Source organism: Stenella coeruleoalba (genome assembly GCF_951394435.1).
Source record: "Stenella coeruleoalba genome assembly, chromosome: 2".
NCBI lineage: Eukaryota > Metazoa > Chordata > Mammalia > Artiodactyla > Delphinidae > Stenella > Stenella coeruleoalba.
Genome location: NC_137147.1, coordinates 127,250,903 through 127,272,400, shown reverse-complemented (window position 1 = coordinate 127,272,400; position 21,498 = coordinate 127,250,903). Strand labels below are relative to the sequence as shown.

At 37.1% G+C, this 21,498-nt stretch overlaps 1 protein-coding gene across 4 annotated transcripts in view; it reads right to left on the bottom strand.

The window, feature by feature from the left end:
* The window catches only part of UBE3A (ubiquitin protein ligase E3A), a 93,552-nt gene that overhangs the window by 56,994 nt on the left and 15,060 nt on the right, over window positions 1-21,498 (bottom strand). The window contains exons 2-5 of one of the 4 annotated variants that reach the window (XM_079912447.1): window positions 8,644-8,707; window positions 5,797-5,916; window positions 4,232-4,302; window positions 2,643-2,687 (exon numbers count right to left, since the gene is read on the bottom strand). In XM_079912447.1, the coding sequence (XP_079768573.1) occupies window positions 2,643-2,644 (2 nt within the window). In that variant the 5' untranslated portion in view covers window positions 2,645-2,687; window positions 4,232-4,302; window positions 5,797-5,916; window positions 8,644-8,707. The remainder of the gene's footprint in view (window positions 1-2,642; window positions 2,688-4,231; window positions 4,303-5,796; window positions 5,917-8,643; window positions 8,708-21,498) is intronic. The other 3 variants (XM_079912446.1, XM_079912448.1, XM_079912449.1) reach the window with 3 other exon arrangements.

The window sequence follows — 21,498 nt, the reverse complement described above, 5'->3', positions numbered from 1 at the left end:
CAGTCTTCTCAAATCCCCTAACCAAACTCCATGTTCCATGAGAACTACTTGAAAATATTTCTTAAAAAGTTACATAGTCAGGACTTCCCTGGTTGTGCAGTGGTTAAGAATCCTCCTGCTAATGCAGGGGACATGGGTTCAAGCCCTGGTCCAGGAAGATCCCACATGCTGTGAACAACTAAGCCCGTGTGCCACAACTACTGAGCCTGCCCTCTAGAGCCCACAAGCCACAACTACTGAGCCCGCATGCCACAACTACTGAAGCCCACGTGCCTAGAGCCCGTGCTGTGCAACAAGAGAAGCCACCGCAATGCAAAGCCCGCGCACCGCAACGAAGAGTAGCCCCTGATCGCCGCAACTAGAGAAAGCCCACAGGCAGCAAACAAAGACCCAACACAGCCATAAATAGATAGATAAATTTATTACAAAAAAAAGTTACAGGGTCACAAAACTACCAAGAAATATCACCTTACTCCCATTAGGATGGCTACTATGAAAAAAACAGATAATTACAAATACTGATGAGAATGTGGAGAAATTATAACCTTTGTGCATTATTAGGTCAGAATGCTAATTTGGTGCAGCCACTGTAGAAAACAGTACAGAGGTTCCTCAGAAAATTAAAAATAGGACTACCATATGATCCAGCAATCCCACTTCTGGGTATATACCCAAAGAAATAAAAGCAGGGTCTCAAAGAGCTATTTGTACATTGCAGCATTATTCACAATAGCTAAAACATAAGCAACCTGTGTCCATCAACAGATGAACGGATAAACAAAATACGGTACATACATACAACAGATTATTCAGCCTTAAAAAGGAAGAAAATTCTGACATATGCTACAACAGGGATGAACCCTGACATCATGCTACATAAGTAAAATAAGCCAATCACAAAAAGACAAATACTGTGGGCGCTCACAGTAAATGAGGTAGAGTCGTTAAAATCATAAAGACAGAAAGTAGAATGGTGGTTGCCAGGGGCTAGGGAGAAGGGTGAATGGGGAGTGATTGTTTAACAGGTACATTTTCAGTTCTGCAAGATGAAAAGAGTTATGCAGATGATGGTGGCAATGACTGCACGACAATATGGATGTACTTAATACCACTAAATTGTATACTTAAAAATAGTAAAGATGGTAAATTTTGTTATGTGCATTTTACCACAAAAAAATTTTTTTAACGGTTACATGGACACATAAATTTGAGAAATACATTTTATAGTCCCTTCTTGGAGATGCACAATGTACATCAGCATTTTAAAGGATTTCCACTATTTTCAGTAGAGAAATCTGCTGTTTAAGTCTGCATGTCCCAAGCTTAATCCACAACCACTTTTTCAAGAAGCACACAGTGGTGTAGCTACCTAATTTACTAAGAAAATTGACAGTTCAGACACAAATGACTTTGACTTCCCCATTCTTACCTACCAATACATTTAACATCACATATCCATTTTTACCTCCTTCTTCTAGTTTCATAAGATCTGGGTCTTTGCTCTTATTCAAGAGAAATCCCTACACCTATATTCTTCATTCCAACCCTTACTATCTTAAAAACCTTGCTTCAACAATTATCACTTCTCATATTATCTTAAACTTCTTATATTCTCACAACTAATCACTGAAGTCTTACCTACTTTACCTTCTATTTTTCTTTCATCCAGAAAACTTTATCTTGAATTCCTAATATACCACTGCCCTTATTTAGGCCCTCATTGACTGAAGCCCTGGTCAACGTACCACCACATGATTTCTCCTCAATCCTGCCTCCCTGTTGGCAAAGTTATTAAAAATATACACCTAACAAGGTTACTACCCCTACTTAGCAAGTTCTTTACTGACTCCCAAATACCTATGAGAGACAGGCCAAGGTCCTTTACATAGTATGCAAGCACCTAGTCCTTTCTTTCAAGTCTCACCTCCTTCAATTTCCTACATTTCAGTCAGTCTATGATCTAAAAATCCTCAACTGCCTACTGTTCCCTACATTCACTATGCTGCTTTGTAACTCTGCTCCTGCTTCTGCCTAGAACGTGCTACCTAACTCCCAGTCACACTTCAAGACTTAACTTAGCCTTCCCTGATCACCCCTATTTCCCTGCCATCTGGATTAGGTCCCTATTGCATCAGGGTACTTGAGTACCCTGGTACTTCTTTATGTTCATGTTCCATCCTGGGTATCCTTCTACCACAATGATTGAAATGATTTGCTTCTGGGTCTTTCACACTGACTAGACTAAATTTATGTAGGTTAATTTAGCTTAACTAATCTTATGCATCTCTGTATCCACAAAACAGCACCCAATATCTTATACACAGCAGGCACTTAATAAATGATTGTTAAGCTGAACTCCTCCCCATCTATTTCCCCAAAACTGCTAGGTGAGCAAAAATATGTAAGAATCCAGGGGCATGCAATTATCTATCCAGAAGTAGAAATCTAGTAGCATGTTACCAAGATTTAGAGGTATTTATTTGGTAGGGAAAATATTAGACATGCGTATTCCTATCTTCCAATTTACTTTTTAAAGCATTATACTCTCTTTAACTGGAAATTATTTTCAAATAATGTGATACCATTTAAAGCAATCTAGAGCAACTTAAAAGACACCACAGCCTCAACCAAGTTATACTTACATTCGGCTAGCTTCAATGTCGTCAGACTGAGGTTCTCCTGATGATCTGTAAAATGCAATTCAGTAAAGTTAAGCAAAATATTCCATATTTCAAAAAGGGGCAAACATTTTATTTTGGAAGACAAATTTGACAACAAGATTTAATGGTTAACAGTTTTAAAAGTTCAACATGTGAAAAAGTGATCAAATCAGATTGCCATACAACACATTTATTGTAAGGGCTAGACTAATAAAAACTCAGTTCTCTTTTTTTTTTTTTAAGGAAAGGAAACTGTAAACACTATATTTAGATACCAACATACAAACCAGTGTAATAAATCATAATTACTCACAAAGTCAAATATTTATAATAAAAACCCACAACTATGAAACCTTCTACAGCCAAGTACTGGTTACCCACAATATCAAAAGTATTCACTGGTATTAACAGTCCCAAACTTTAGATGAGGGATCAGCAAACTACTGCCTGGGATGACAAACTAAGGCCTGGGTTGGCCGCCTATCTTTGTAAAGTTGTACTGGCACAGAATCATGCTCATTTATTTACGGCTGCTTTTACATTACAAAAGCAGAGCTGAGAAACTCTGTCAGAGACATGTGGCTCACAAAGCCTAAAATATTTATTACCTAGCCCTTTAAGAAAAAGTTTGCCAACCTCTGCTGTAGATAATTCAAATTTCAATCTAATACCCTTCTGAATTTTGAGACACTTAAGTCTGTTTTACCATTCTAACCATGATTACCTTATTTCAACAATGAAAGCAGCTTTCCCTGAAAATACACGGGCAGGATGTACTACCTGTCAAAATTGTACCATCCTAGGGTATTAAAATTTTGCTGTGGATAACTGTGAATTGACTTCAGTTATAAATAGTTGCCAGTTATTTTCTTTTTTTTTTTTTAAATATACTGCTGCTATTTTAAGTAGAAATACTGAAAATTCTAAGACACTAAGAAGCCTTTTATTTTCATTTTGGGGCATGAACCAATTTTGCCTACCCCATCATGCTGTTAAAAATAAATTCCTGTTACTCTATTCACTTTTACAACCAGCATCAGTCAATATATATTGTATTAAGGTGAATCAACATAATACTGATTTCTAACACTTCTAATTCACAAAACAGGTAAAATATTTTTTAGAGGTCAAAAGCTAAATTTTCAAACTGACATTACAAGGACTTGATTTGTAAATTTATAACTGACTTGAGACTTCAAATTCTAAACAACTTTTAACAAGAGAATCTTAAAATCAGAGCCACCAGAAAAGAAAAGAATCTGTTTTCCATATTTCTTAGATTTTAAAAAACTCACTTCTTTATCAGACTTTCAAAATTACCCCTCACTGCAGTGGTCCAAGGACAAGAATGCAAAAAATAAAAATAAAAAATAAAAAAAAAATCCAGCAGCTCAAATATTTATTTTAGATCTTCTTTGCAGTATATTTACATTTTCAATTTTGCACAAAATGATATTAGAACTAAAAACTGGGGCATGCTGGAGGTGGCAGTGACTTGGCAGTGACACAAATGCAAAAATTTCACTCCACCCTCTCCCCCAGGGAGCAAGCAAATCACCTTTGTGACACACCTGGTCTCCACCAGCCTTGTGGGTAAGTACCCCAAGATTGCTTCCAAACTTGTATCTCTCAGACAGAAGAGCTAAAAAGTGATGATAACCCCATGTACCAGCTGACTCATTTTTGAAAGTGCGACCCTCCAGCATCAGATGTCATACTGTAAGGAGGCAGAGCAGGCTTGCAAAACAAAAAATAAACCTGCTGGCACTAAGGGAAGAGAGGCAGATTAGAAGCTTTCATACATGTAGGCGGCAAAACTTTCAAAATTAACAGGGAAAGAGAGAGAGGGGAAAAACTGAGGACACAATGACAGGGAAATTAAACTACTACTGCAAAAAGGTAAGATACAAGCAAGAGGAAAAACAAATCCAAGTCTCAGAAGCACAATTTTTAACTGCTACAAAGTTTTGAGATTCTGAAATGGGATAGAGGTTAAATACATCAAATGGTAACTACATTCTATTTTCCAAAGTCTATTCTCTAAACAAGAGGATATGTAAACATTAGCACCAAAATGTCATGAAATTACTGTAAATAAACTAGATCACTTAACATTAACATATATTAACGTGAGCTACCAAAAACCACTTTAAGTCAAACCAAGTAATTTAAACCAATTCAGTCAACAAGAAGAACAAAAGAATAAGGACTGAAGATTATTACCTTAAAACGATCTATCCTAGGTCTCTTAAACAGAGTTAGCATAATTGTTTTTTACTCAAAACAAAAATTGTTTTTTAATCAGAGAAAGGTGAATATACACTGAACAAATAGAAGCACCTTTTACCTTACAGTGAGCAATAACAGTACCTGCCTGAATAAATTTCTAGTCATTCTGCTTATTGTATTCTGTTTTATTCTAAATAATTAGAATATTATTTATTCTAAATATTTTACTAATTTTCTAAATAATTTACTAAAGAATATCCTAAAATTAGGATCCAAACTCTCAAAATTATAAAATACCTAAGATCTAACAATAGTTTCCAAGCTTCAATTTAGCCCCTGAAGAGTCTCTTTATTCTTTACTCTCAAGTTCTTGGAAGTAAGGATCTGGTACATATTTTAACTTTACCAAATTGAGGACATATAACCAAAGGAGAAAAAAACCCAAAAAGTATTGACTTAGGTTAACCTAAAGTTCATCAGAATAACAAATCAGAAAAGAGATTTCTATGAGGTCCAGCTTCTCTAGCCTGCAAGCCAAGCCCTTCTACTGTAACTCTCTAGGAGACAAGTATACTAGATTTATTAAAACTCTCACCACGTAAAAAGCACACTTTAAAAGGCATATTAAGACTTTTTTCATAGTTTTTTTTAATGTTCATAATAAAATGTTTATTTAAAAACTAGAAACTTTTTAGAAATACTTTCCTGTTTATTCATACAGATAGGTCTGGGGAAAGGGCACAAAATATTTTAGGAAGGAGATTAAATGGAGAAACAGGTCAACTCTTAGGTCCACTATTCTTAGCAGGCAGTATTCCTGCCAACTGTACATTTTCTTCATTTTTTTTACAGCACGTATTTTACAATGACAGCCTTTTAAAGGCTGTAAAATAACATTCAAAATTACCTTTTACAAGCTGTGGCCATTCGGTGACATCAGGGTGATCACAGCTTTGAGTCACTGATTAAAAACAGGTTGTCACACCAGTCTAGCTGCTAACTTGATCTGAGCGTAGGTTTAATAACTCTAATAAATTAAACAAATCTTTAGTTAGAACACTTTAATATATAAACCCAATTCATTGTTCAAAAATAATCTTCAAAGGTTCAAATTAGGTGTCAATGCAACAACCATCAGAAGAGTAATTATAGAAATGCTTTTAAGGACTATTTTCCAGCATTTTTTTTTCCTTAATGATTTCTTCACTTGAGATAATATAATAATCTCCTGTACTTTTATGAAATGTTACAGTTTACAAAGCACTTTGGTCAATGGCATCTTAAATCTAAAGATAATTTGGGCTCTACCTATTCAGAGCAGATACTATAGAAAGAATTTAAAAGAAGAAAAAGAAAAAACCAAGCAGCCTTAGAGTGATTAATTGACTTGCCCAAGATTTTAGTATTAGCGTTGAAGCCAGGACTAGGATTAAAAACCCAGATATACTGACTGCCTATCCAGAGTTAGTATTCTGTGATTTTATTTAGTTTTGCTATAGAGTCTCATGATTTAAATATATGAACAAAGATTTAAAATATGGATTGACACCCCACCATTACAATAATTTAAATGGGACTAATAGTAGTACAGTTTTCCAGGTAGTCAAATGCTTAATGGAACAGTTATACACCCACACCCACACAGATACACACCCACACCCACACCCACACACACACACACACACACACACACACACACACACACACACACACACACACACACACACACACACCCCCCCCCCCCCGGTCTATTCCTACTTATTCCATATTAAAATAGGATAATCTAACAGTAGCCAAAACTCCTTGGGTATTTCATGAAAACATGTTCTCCACATCAGCCATAAACCCACTAATATTCAATTTCATGAGAGAGAATGGCAAAATATGAAAACATTTCCTCCTCCTTCAACCTAGTATCTTTTGATCCTCTGACTTGGCCTTAGCTGAATTTTCCTGATTCCTGATTATCATGGTTCACATTTATCAGGCATCCTAATCACACTGTAGTTTCAGGCAAAGATACACATCCAAAATATCCCAGAATCAAGAACTCATGTCCTGCAACTAGTTTTTCCCCTGATGATTTCCCTACCAAACTATATATCCCGGCCAAATCTGAAAAGTGAACTGAGGAAAGATGAGAAAACTAGGAAAGAAAAAAAAAGATCCTTGATAGTTAACACCTTCCAAGTGACAACAGACAACCACAGAAGGTGGTTTACTGCACGGATCCAGAGCCCTATATAAAATAGCAAGTTATCTGAGAACCCTAAGAGAAGGGATGAAACATCAATGCTTGAGCCCATACCTCTGCAGCCTATGAACTTGGGCTTCAAATTCAGATAAGGGTGAGAGTTTGCCTAAGAATACATTAACTTCAGGGGACTCCAATACAGGCATACTTCATTTTATTGTGCTTCACGGATATTGTGTTTTTTACAAACTGAAGGTTTGTAGCAGCCCTGCATCAAGCATGTCTATTGGTGCCATCTTTCCAACTGCATTTGCTCTCTTCATGTCTCTGTGTCACATTTCGGTAATTCCTGCAATATTTCAAACTTTTTCATCATTATTATATTTGTTATGGTGATCTGTGATCAGTAACTTTTGATGTTACTACAACAACTCGCTGAAGGCTCAGATGATGGTTAGCATATTTTAGCAATAAAGTATTTTGTAATTAAGGTATGTACATTACTTTTTTAGACATAATGCTATGGCACACTTAATAGACTGTAGTATAGTGTAGACATAATTTTTATATGCACTGAAAAGCCAAAAAATTCACCTGATTACCTTTATCTGCCTTATTGCGGTGGTCTAGGACTAAACCTGAAATACCTGAGGTATGCCTATAACTGGGATTTTTAATATATATATTAAATATATATATTAATATATATTTAATATATATATAAATATATATTCAAATTCCCCAGATTTTCCTATCATAGTTGCATGTTTTCTAATAAAAACCTAGAATATTCCTGAGGTCATATGGGAAAGAGGTAAGGCGCCCCTGAAATGAACAGTGTTTCCTGTGGGGTCCTCATAAGACTAATAGTGTATGTGGATTTAAAAGCTGCAAGTCTAACTTTCCAACCTGTAAACATAAAAATGAGAAAGTCAAAATACCTTTTAACTGATTAATTAATTGAGATGAATTAATTCATTAAAGAGCTACGTGTATTGTGAAAATTACTGAGGCAAGTCCTCTCTTCTAGACCTCCGTTTTCATGAGGTCCAGTGCTCCACAGAGCAGAGGTTCCAGAGTCAGTCTGGATTCAAGTCCCTGTTTGGTCACTTACTAGATGGAAAATCTTGGGCAAGTTACTTAACCTCTCCAAGCCTAAGTATCCTGATATGCAGAACTAAGATAACAGTAGTATCTATTTCAGAGGGCTGTCATGAGGATGAACAAACATATATATTGTTCACAACAGTGTCTGGCACATAGTAAGAGCCCAACAAATGGAAGCTATTATTAACTCATAGCCTAACAGCCAAACTTACCCTCTCAACCTTCTTATGCAATTATTTTACTTCTCATAGCATACTAACCTCTTCTAAAATTCTTCAGAATCCCACCTGGATTCCCCATACAGTCTACCTGGTAGCACAGTGATTTAGCACCTAGCACATGCTTTAAAAATGGCAGACACCCAAATTTGCTGAATACATTTGTCATTATTCTAACCATGGCATTAAGATATACATGCAATTTTGAATTCCAAAAAATAAAACGGAAACATACCATATTTCGCCAAACTTCTGAGGAGCTGGTGAATTCTAAAATCAGGCTCTTACAGATTTTTAACCTAAAATATAAAACACCTCACTCAATTCTTTTTACACAGACAACTGGATGGACAACTTTCATAGAAAAAATTTTTTCTAAAATTTATTATAAAAGCAAATTCATTTGTAATACTTATGAATATCCAGAAACATATTAAGAGACAAATGCCCCTAATGCTGTTGCCAGGATGCATGGAAAGGTGGTTAGGCAGGCCCTGTGGTCTGAGTGCTTTCAGCTGGCAGAACCATGATACCCATTTTCATCCAAAGAACTTACTGCTTGCCGTTTCTTTACTCTTCCCTCCCTCCAAAATGGCTGAAAATATATGAAAACTGTTTAACTACGTGCCTGTAATTCCTTCAGATACCTACAGCAATTAAGCTTTTAATTAAATTCCCTATGCTGAGGACCTGCTGTATTAGGTACATATATGGGCATCTGCCCAACTACCTCCTGAGTAGCAGCCTTTGGCAGGTCCCTTGACCTGTAAGTCTTAGGTGTCAGGTTGTTGTAATAGAGAAAATATTTTTAAAGTATGTAGGACAATGCCGCCTGGAGCATAATAGGGCCTCAGTGTATGGTAGCAAACATTATTTCTTAAATCAAACATTTCATATATCTATCAGAACTTAACTTATCAAAAACCAAATTCTGAAGCTTAAAGCATGCATCCAAATAATCACCGTAAATTCTTAACTCATCTGTATATTATCAGAGCATTCCTCAGTTGAACAGGAACTAAAGTCTTTTAATACATTTCCTCTTATTGCATATGAAGAAACCAAGTCCCCCACCAAATAAGGAAACCCACCCAGCATCCTACAGGTTGATGGCAGAAAATGAATATATTATACTGCATATAAATATTTTTTTAAAATTAACCAAGTGTTAAGAGGACTGAGTCTCAAACTCTGTTCTATAATACAATCACCTAAGGAACCTGTAAAAAATGCAGATACTGGGCTTCCCTGGTAGCGCAGTGGTTGAGAGTCCGCCTGCCGATGCAGGGGACACAGGTTCATGCCCCGGTCTGGGAAGATCCCACATGCCGCGGAGCGGCTGGGCCCGTGAGCCATGGCTGCTGAGCCTGCACGTCCGGAGCCTGTGTTCCGCAACGGGAGAGGCCCGCGTACCGCAAAAAAAAAAAAAACAAAAAATGCAGATACTTACTTGATCTCAACCTCCAGAGACTGTGATTCAGTACATAAAATGCGGGTGTGTGAATCTGTATTTTTAACATACATTTCAGGTGATATGCATACCTCAATTTGAGAAACTTTGCCTTAGAAGATTAGGAACACATAATCACAGAATGTACCAAATCTACGAAGATATAGGATAAGTAACAGAAACTGTAAGCACCAGAAATGTTACCTGCACTCTTGGCAAATTTAACCATTAGCACTCTTACACCAGACCTAGTGCCTTTATTTTATTTATATACACATTCCTTTCCAACAGAGGGCTCAGTCTAATAATCTAATAAGAAAGGAATCAAATAATAAGAAATGCCTATACCAATCCACCTGTCCCTGTAACGTTTTCACTTATCCTTAAAATAGCCCATCTGCCTGCTCTCTTTCTCTCTCCCTCTCTACACAGGTGCATACATATTATTATTACATCTGTCATGTCCTTTATCTCCTCTCCAACAGCCTATTTCCTTCACCTCCTTGTAACCCTAGGTCAAACTTAATTTCAGACTACCTTTTCTATCACTTTTTTATTGTGTCCACTCAGCAATCTTGTTCTCCTTTATGCCATGTTTATGGTGTCTTAAATTTATGGGAAAGCTACTTGTTGAAACTCATCAAGTTTTGTACATTTGTAAATTTCACAACAAAAGACTGTTCCAATAACTTTCTTGTGTAAATTTTCCTGTCTTTAGGCTCTCCTCATTCTAGTCCATTCTGCAGTTAGACTAAAATTTCAAAACACTGCTTTCATATAGTACTTTCAACATAATTCCCTCAACTCCATTAACTCTTTACAGTACCATTTCCTTACTCTCCTTCCTTTAACTGCCAGAAAGGCCTGAAAACGGTTAGCTCAGATGCTAACATACAAAACCTTCCACATACTGAAACTTTTCTTATAAAAGTCATCATCATTCTTATATGTCCCAAATCCTGTGGCCTCTTAATCCTACTTTTTCTCTGCAGCATTTCACACTGCTAACCATTTCTCACCCCTCCTGGACTTCCATAATGCTGTACCTGCCTGTGTTCTTCTACCTCTGACAGGAACTAAGTCTTCTGCTAGTTCATCTTCCTACCCCTCAATCATAGCCACTCTCCAAGTTTCTATCAATAGCCCCTTTTCGTAGGTTAAGAATTAATTTTCTGTGCAATGTCATCATCCATTCCTATAGCACCTCTCTATACTTAGGATCCCTAACTCTACATCTTTAAGCCTTCATCTCTTGAGTCATAAGCCTGCTACTCTCAATTACCAATAGTACACATGCACTTGGTTGTTTCATTAGCATCTAAAATCAAGCTCAATTATTCCCAAAAAACGTACTCCACCCTGAATGTGCCTAATCTTGTTGTCCTACTAGTTACAGAATGAAAAAAATTGGTGCCATTCTTTATTATCTCCCCCTCATTTTTATTTAGCCTAACCAATGTATGGTTTGATACTAAAGGTCATTCAAAGAATGTCTACTAGCTAAAACTAATACAATGTTATATGTCAATTATAACTCAGTTTAAAAATATGTTTGAGTGTCTACTAAGTGGATGAAGACATAGTGGTAAAGAAACTAGACAATCTTGTATCTCCATGTAATGGGGGAAATGCGCACAATAAAAACCACAATAAACTAGGTCACTGCAATGCATAGTTAAGTGTTGTGAAGAAGAAATCAGGATATGGTTAAGTGTACATATACAGTACTCTGACTTAGTCTGGGGAAAACGGAAATACGTTCTTCATGAAGTAACATATAAACTGAGCTTTGAGGCATGAGCAAGGTTTATCCCAGACATATTAAGAAAAACCGTGGAAGGTATAACAGTACCACTGCCAGTCCAGTCACCCATTAGAAAATTCTGAGTCATATTCTAAAGAGAAGGCCCCTCTCTTTGCAGTACAACAAACCGTTCACCCAGTGCTATCAATTCTACCTCAGAAATTCCCCCACACTCCAACATTGCCCCCAATTATTCCTTTGTTGGCTTTGTTCCAGAGTAACATTTCCTATGAAACTATACAAAATTTGGCCAAAACCTGCCAGTCCAGCCTCTTCTCTCAGACTAGACCACACTTGTAGAGAACACATATATCATTCATTTTTATTTTTACACTTCCAGTGCTTGAAAATGTTCACAAAATATACTTCACAGGATAAACATCTTATGAAGAGGAAAGTTTTCTTTTACATGACTTGCTTTAGAGGTCATTTAACTAGTGAATACAAGATTAAAAACAAGTTGTCTGATTGTAAAGGCCATGCTCCTTCTCTTGTACACTTCTAATTTATACCCAAATCCTGTAAATTTTTTCTTTGAAATATCACTTGCATCCTTTTTTCCCCATGCATAGTCATGTTATAGATGCTCATTACTTCACCTAGTTTTACTTTTTCCTCTATCCTTGACTCTGCCACTAGAATTATCTTCCTAAACACCCAAATTTGGCCATATCACTCTCATACTCAAAATCTATACTTTCCCAATGCCCACAGGATAAATTTCAAACTATCATATGAAGTCCCTGCCACTGGCTTCCACCCATTCATACAAGCCTTACTGCCCACTCTATGACATCATTACCAAGTACTTGATCTAGTCCCATCATTGGATTCCTGGCTATCACATACTGGCCATCTGTATTTCTAATTTCAATGCTTCTGTTTCTCACGACACTTCACTCAGAAATACTTCTCTCTCCTTTGCTAACTTCCACCCCCCACCCACCTATTATGCCCTGTTTAAAAAAACTCTACTCATTTTAAAGGCTGTATCTCACAGAGTGCTCTAAGCTCTTCTGTAAATAACCAGTCTTGTCTGGGAACTATATGTTCCTAATACTATAAAATAATTTCTTAATTTCCACCCTAAATTTATTATTTTATACATTATGGCTATCTGAATAGGTTTCTCAGTGCCTCTAGCTATAAGCTGGTAGAAGGTAGTGCTCATCTCATCCATGTTTATTTTCATAGTAATGGGGATTGTTTTCTTGACACCACACCTCCCTCTACAAGGAAAAAAAAAGGAATAAGGATCATGGCCTGACAAAGGATTCTAAACTAGCTCCAAATGCAATTCATGGATGCACAAACAAGGGTATCCTTTAATTCCAAATTAACACAAATTTAACCTAATGCCAATCTAACAAAAGTTTATTTTGAAGGTCAAACATGTAAGAATAACCATGAAACTTTCATTTTTCTGAGAAGAATGCCTCTCTCCCAAGAACTTGTTCTACCAGGGACTAAAGCATAAAATATTTTAGTATAATTAAAATCAATACAACCCCTTCAAAAAACTTTGACAGTATCTATTAAAACTAAATCATTTAGTTTAGTCATTTACCCTATGACTTAAAAATTCCACTAAGTACACATCAAAAAGAAATCAGTACATATGTTCACTAGAAGACGTTCAGTGGAATATTGAGAGTAACTATATTCTTAGTAGCCCCAAACCAAAAATGACTAAAATGTCCATCAACAGCAAAATGAAAAACAAAATATAGTTGGCCCTTAAACAACCCAGGTTTGAACCATGCAGGTCTACTTCTACGCGGATTTTTTTTTTCAGTAAATACGTTAATACAGTACCACACTATCTGCAATTGGTTGAATTCACAGATACAGAAATGTAAAGTTCTCAAGGCCTACTGTAAAGTTATATATGCAGATTTTCGACTATGCAGGGGATGGGTACCCCCAGCCCCTTACCTAGTTCAAGGGTCAAGTGTACTATACAGAAATTATAAGCAACTGACTACAGCCAACAATGTAGATGAATCTCACAAATGTTATTTGAGAGAAGCCAGACACAACTAAATGTGACTGTTTCTAATTACATAAAATATAAAAACAGGAAAATCTAATCTATGCTAGTAGAAGTCAGGATAGTGGTTACTCTTGGGGAAAGAGAGGTAGTGACAAAGAGAGCACAAGGGGCTTCAGAAGAGCTGATCTTGTTTCTTGATCTGAATGCTGGCTAAACGTGTGTGCTCAGTGTGTGAAAGTTAAACAAGCTACGTGCACATTTATACACTTTTGTATGTGTACTAATACTTCAATCAAAAGTTTATTTTAAAAAGCACAGTACAGTATGAGCATTAGCTAAATGTTTAAATGGAACAGAAAGTTAAGTCCAGAGAAAGATCCAAAAGTATATAAGAGTTGCTTCTAGTCAAAAACAAGAAAACTGGACAACACATGAAACAGCTGTTTTCAGACCCTGGATAACAGGCAGTGTGAGACTGATCCATGAGAACAAACAGAAATGAGGTGAACCCTTCCAATGCTTGAATTTCTTCATGGAGGAGGCTTTCCAACCTGAGTCAATGGAGGGGAAACCCAGTCAGAGGACAGCAGTCTCACTGAGGTAAGAAGCAAGAGGTCAGAGTTGAGGCTGAAGTGGGTGGAATTTTTAATAAGACAGACTGCCACAGAGGGGAGCTATGCAGAGGAAAGTCCAGAAATCTGTCACTTGGGGGTCCTTTCGAGTCTGCCACTATACACAAAACTGCATGAATAAAGGGAAAGACTATATGAAGCCGGGGAAAGAGGAGCTGTGAGCTGAAATATCCCCAGTGATCATACAGGACTAGGAGATCCCTAAGTTTCTCCCAACCAGAGTGAAGAGAATATGCTGACACTGGGGACATTTAGTAGAGAACTAAGAAGGGCCATGCATTTGTAGTAGCTACCAGCCTTAAAGTAAAGCCTTCTCTAGATACACCCTAATAGAGCCTTGAAGGGATCAAGCTGACCAGCGAGTTACTTAGCTCGCTGGCAAAACAAAGTTTAACACTTTAAAAGACAACAAAATTCAGCCACTCAACAATAGACTATAACAATGTTCAGTATCCAATAGGAAAGTACTAAATATGTAAGCAGGAAAAGACGGCCCATAACCAACAGAAAAACCAATCAATAGACCCTGAAATGAAAGAATTGATAGAATCAGTAGACAAGAACTTTCAAACAGCTATTATAAATATGCTCAAGGATTCAAAGGAATACATGAAAACAAATCAAACGGAACTTCTAGAAATACAAAAAGTAAATAAATATATACATATTTATATAAATATATAAAATATCTGAAAGTATTTGACCCTGCAGGGGGGAAAAAAAAGGACAGTGAAATACAAAACAAAGTAAACTAAAGCACAGAGAGACCAAAAAAACTAAAAATGTTAATGACCTGAAGATAATATCAAATAGTCTAACATTATACATATAACCAGAGTAACCCTGGAAAAGAGTGTAGAAGGAAGAGAGCTAACTTTAAAAAAATACATGTGAAGAAATAATGACTAACACTTTTCCAAATTTGATGAAAACATAAACACAGACCAAAAAAACAAAACCAAAAACTCAATAAATCCTAAGCAGGATAATCACAAAGAAAACCAGCAATGAAGAGAAAATCTTAAAGAAAAGCCAGAGGTAAATAAAAAGACTTTAAGTACAGGGGAAGAAAGATAAGTATAACCGCAGACTTCTCATCAGAAACAAATGCTGAAAAAAAAATTTGTCAACCTAGACATATTTATCACTTGATATATCACTTATATATCAAGGGATAAATATCCTTCAAAATATGAAGATAAAGCTCTATACATCTACCAGAATGGCTACATCAAAAAGACTGACAGTCCCAAATGCTGACAAGAATGTAGAGCAACTGGAAACTCTCATATAATTGTTGGTAAGAGTATAAAACAAAACAACCAATTTGGGGAAAAGATCTGGCAACTATCCTATAACCCAAACTGCACTCCTAGGTATTTAGCCAAGAGCAAAGAAACCATACATATCTACACAAAGTCTTTCATACAGCTGTTCACTGAAGGCTTTTCACAACAGCTAGAAACTGAAAATAGCCCAGGTGTCCCTTAAGAGAAGAATGTAGTTACAAACTACTGACACATGCAGTACCATAGATGAATTTCACAAACATTATGCTAAGGGAAACCTTATATAAATAAGTACCATGATTTATATTTATATGGAATTCTAGAGCAAGCTAAACTAATCTATGTTAAAGTGATCACAACAATGATTGACTTAGGGGTGTGGGTAATGTGGGGGCAGGAAATGGCTAGGAAGGGGTACAGATTCCATGACTTGATAGGACTTTGTGTTGCAAAGCTGTAAGCATTTGTCAAAACACATGGAATGGTATATGTGGCAGACTGTATATTCTAAAGATGGCCAGCCACAATATAATCCATCCCACATGCTCTTCTTACAAGGTTAACATTGGCATTCTCCCATCAGCTGGTAGGGTCTATGTGACTTCTTGAATTTGAGCAGCCTCGGTGACTTTCAATCAAGAAAGTACGGTGGAAGTGTGTGCTCTTTTATAAGCTAGACTTTTGATGCTAGGTTATAAAAATGCCATGCACTTCTGCCTTGGTCTCTTGAGATACTACTCACTCTTGGAACGTAGCCACTCTACAGTGATGAAGCCAGCCACTTGGCAATGAAGCCAAGCAACCATATACAAAAGCAACATCTAAGTGTTCTAGACCAGAGCTCCAGTTGAAGTCCTGACAGCCAGCATCAATATCCAGATGTGTGAGCAAGACTTTAGATGATAACAGCCTCAACTTATCAGGTAACCTCAACTCCAGCTCACATGCTTGAAGTCAAGACAAGCTATCCTTGCCAGTCTCTGCCAAAAGTACAGATTCATAAGCAAAAGAAATGACTGCTGATGTTTGGGGTACAATGAGTTTGGAGTGATCTGTTAGGGAGCAATAGATAACCAGAACAATATACTAAATTCAGTTAATAATACTAAATTTAAATAATACTAAATTTCTAAGTTTTAGTTGACTATATATGATGACTATATGACTATATATGATGAAGTTAAGGATGAGATATTCTACTATATATGATGAAGTTAAGGATGAGATGTTCTAACATCCACAACCTACTTTGAAAAGCATCAAAAAAAATAAGACAAATTAATAGATGGATAGATATAAGACAGTAAATATAGTAAAGTGTTAATTGTGGAATTACATTCTGGAATTATTTCACATCCATTTAAGTCTGAAAATTTACCTAATAAAATGTTGAAGAGTGAAATAAAGTCATTTTCATACAAATAGAAGCTGAAATATATTTTTGGCCAATAGACCTGATGCTTTAGAAATTTTTTAATTCTTCAAGTAGAATGAAAACAACACCACATAGAAACTTAGGTCCATGAAAAAAGTCCACACAAATCTACACAAAGGAAAAGAAATGAAAATGGAAAATATGGGCAAAACATCAAAGAATGCTGCTTTTCGTTTTTAAATTTCTTTATAAAACAACTGACTGTTTAAAGAAATAATCAGAAATTCTATTCGGGAATTAATGGAAGACTACAATGGCAAAAAGGTAAACGAATTTATAATGTATTAGAATTCTTACATTATACTCTAAGAGGTCTAATTTTGAAGGCAGACTGAAATAAACTAAGGTGCATACTGTAAATACTAGTGCAACCACTGGAAAAAAAACAGAGGTAGGTATAAGCTAATACTGGAGATAAAACAGACTTCCGAAAAAATGCTCAATCCAAAAGAAAGCAGGAAAGGAAGAAAAAAAAGAAGGTAGTATAAATGGTACAACTAGAAAACAAATAGTAACCTGGTAGTGTTACTATTGAAAATTACAATAAATATAAGTGGACTGAACGCTCAAATTAAAAAGCAGAGATTGTAAAAAATCCAAAAAATGCAACTATACACTATCTAAAAGACTTATTAAATATAATGGCATATAAGTTGAAAATAAAGAGACAGCAAAAGATATAATATGCAAACACGAATCCTAAGAAAGGAGAAGTAGCTATATTAATACCAGACAAAGCAGACTTTAGGACAAGGAACATGACCAGAGAACAGAGACATTTCTTAATGATAAAGAATCAATTCATCAAGGAGATCTTCCAGTCCTAAATGTGAATGCATCTAATAACAGAACTTGAGAATATATGAAGCACGGGGACTTCCCTGGTGGCACAGTGGTTAAGAATCAGCCTGCCAATGCAGGGGACATGGGTTTGGTGCCTGGTCCGGGAAGATCCCACATGCCACGGAACAACTAAGCCCATGAGCCACAACTACTGAGCCTGAGCTCTAGAGCCCACAAGCCACAACTACTGAGCCTGCATGCCACAACTACTGAAGCCTGCATGCCCTAGAGCCTGCACACCGCAACTACCACATCCCGCACGCTCTAGGGGCCCACATACTGCAACTACGGAGCCCGTGTGCTGCAACTACTGAAGCCCACCTAGAGCCCGTGCTCTGCAACAAGAGAAGCCACCGCAATGAGAAGCCCGCATGCCACAACAAAGGGTAGCCCCCACTCGCCGTGACTAGAGAAAGTCCACGCGCAGCAACAAAGACCCAACGCAGCCAAAAAATTAAAGAATAAATAAAGAAAATACATGGAAGCAAAAATGAAGAGAAGTGAAAGAAAAGATAGCGGGTTCACAACTATAGTTAAAGATTTCAACATTCCTCTTGTTAATTAATAAAGTAAGTATCCCCCCCAAAAAAAATCAGTAATGATACAGAATACATGCCTGTCTAAAAAAGGACCTGTATCCTGAAAAGAAAAAGAATGTGCAAAATATTTGGATACTCACAAAAGAAGACATACATGTGACCAATTAATACATGAAAACATCATTAGTCATCACAGAAATGTAAATTAAAACCACAATGACACTGCACACCCATTATCCGGCAATTATTTTTTAAAAATAAAAACAACATATTAGCAAGGTATTAGCAAAGATGTGGAGAAATTGGGACCCTTGCAGGAAGGTAAAACAGTACAGCTGTTATGGAAAATGGTATACTGGTTTTCAAAAAAATTAAACACAAAATTACTAGATATATTACATTCCTAGATATATACCCAAAAGAACTGAAAGCAGGGACTTGAAGAGATCTATTTTTAACACCCACGTTTATAGCAGCACTATTCACAATAGCCAAAGGAAGGAAGCAACTCAAGTCTCCATCAATGAAAGAATGATTAAACAAAATGTGGTATATACACACAATAGAATATTATTCAGCTTTAAAAAGGAAATTCTGATATATGATGTAACATGGGTGAACCCTGAGGACATTATGCTAAGTGAAATAAGCCAAAAGCAAAAGGACAAACAGCATATGGATTCCACTTACATGAGCACCTAGAAAAGTCAAATTCGTAGTCAGAAAGTAGAATAGGGGCTGGAGGGAGGAAGAAGAAACTGGGGGGTTACTGTTTAATGGGGATGGAGTTTCAGTTTGGGATGATGAGCAAGTTTCAAAAATGGGTTAAGAATGATGGTTGCATAATGTGAGTATAATTTATGCCACTGAACTGTACAGTTAAAATGGTTAAGATGGTAAATTTTATGTTATGCATATTTTACTACAATTAAAGAAAAAGAAACTGCAGTGAGATACCACTACACATCCATAAGAATGTCTGCAATTTATTTGAGAGTATCAAATGCTGACAAGGATTTGGAAGAAACGGAACTCTCATACGTTGCTGGTAAGAATGCAAAATGGTATAACCATTGGGAAAATAGTTCATCAGTTCCTTATAAATTTAAACATAAAACTACCACACACTTCCCTGGTGACGCAGTGGTTAAGAATCTACCTGCTGGGCTTCCCTGGTGGTGCAGTGGTTGAGAGAGTCCGCCTGCCGATGCAGGGGACACAGGTTCGTGCCCTGGTCCGGGAGGATCCCACATGCCGCGGACCAACTGGGCCCGTGAGCCACGGCCGCTGAGCCTGCGCGTCCGGAGCCTGTGCTCCGCAACAGGAGAGGCCACAACAGTGAGAGGACTGCGTACCGCAAAAAAGAAAAAAAAAAAATAACCTACCTACCAATGCAGGGGACATGGGTTCGATCCCTGGTCCAGGAAGATCCTACATGCCACGGAGCAAATAAGCCCATGCACCACAACTACTGAGCCTGCGCTCTAGAGCTCGTGAGCCACAACTACTGAGCTCGCATGCCACAACCACTGAAGCCCGTGCACCTAGAGCCTGTGCCCCGTAACAAGAGAAGCCACCACAACGAAAAGTAGCCCCCACTCGCTGCAGCTAGAGAAAGCCCACGCACAGCAATGAAGACCCAATGCAGCCAAAAAAATAAATTAAATAAATGAATAAATAAATTTTAAAAATAAAAAAAAGATAGGTGCACTTTACTGGATATAAATTCAGTACTTCAATAAACATGATTTTTTTCTTAGTTTATGAAAACAATATATAAAAAGATGGTAATTTAAATCAGTGGGGAAAGGATCCCTTAGGTGGTCTAGAGCAGGGGTCCCCAACCCCCGGACCAGTACTGGTCTGCAGCCTGTTAGGAACAGGGCCACACAACAGGAGGTGAGCGGCAGGCGACCAAGCGAAGAAGCTTCATCTGCAGCTCCCCATCGCTTGCGTTACCGCCTAAACCATCCGACCCACCCCCACCCCCTGTCCGTGGAAAAACTGTCTTCCACAAAACCAGTCCCTGGTGCCTAAAAGGTTGGGAACCGCTGGTCTAGAGAATTAGCTGCCCAAGTGGGGATATTTAGATATTAGAACTTAGAAAAGTTAGATATTTTCACACAACATCCAAACATATGCCAAATGCAATCCAAATCTAAACCTAAATCATACAATATTCAAAAAAATGCTGAATGTATTCAGATCTAAATCTATAAATCTAAATCTATAAAGTAACCTCATAGAAGTCCTAGAAAATATGAGATTTCTGTATTATCTTTGTAAGCATGGTGAAACTCAGAAGCTATAAAGGATAGATAGATTTACCTATATCAAAAAATTCTGATTTCATGACTAGATACTATATAATAAGCAATGAGGTAAATCAGCAGTCCTACACAATGTGCTGGGAATGAAACTTGATTAAAAAGCTTTTTTTTAAAGAGTAATTGACAGTATCTATCAAATCTTTAAGCTGACATAGCCTCATGGTCTAACAGTCATTTTATAGAAATCTACCTTACAGAAATAATATGTACCATTATTTGTAATATCAAAAATTGAAAACACGGCTTCCCTGGTGGCGCAGTGGTTGAGAGTCCGCCTGCCGATGCAGGGGACACGGGTTCGTGCCCCGGTATGGGAAGATACAACATGCCGCGGAGCGGCTAGGCCCGTGAGCCGTGGCCGCTGAGCCTGCGCATCCGGAACCTATGCTCCGCAACAGGAGAGGCCACAACAGCGAGACGCCCGTGTACCGGAAAAAAAAAAAAAAAAAATTTTAAACAACCTAAATTCCACAATAAAGAGTTTCAAAATATATTATGAACTCTGAGTTAGTTTCCTAGTTCAGTTCTAAAGGCTGATAGAAGTCAAAAGATTGATAGTCTTCTATCAAGTTTACTTCAGGACATATGTTCCACATCTAACATTCTTTTCCTTTCTTAAGTTTTTTCTTTTGCTTCCCTTTCCACCAAGCTGATACGGTAAAATTACCTGTAGTTATGTGGGCATGTGATACCACACATAGATTTAATGCAGTAACTAAAAAGTACTGTTCAACTCCATACTTTCAGTTGTTCTAGCCAAAACCTCAGTGTCATC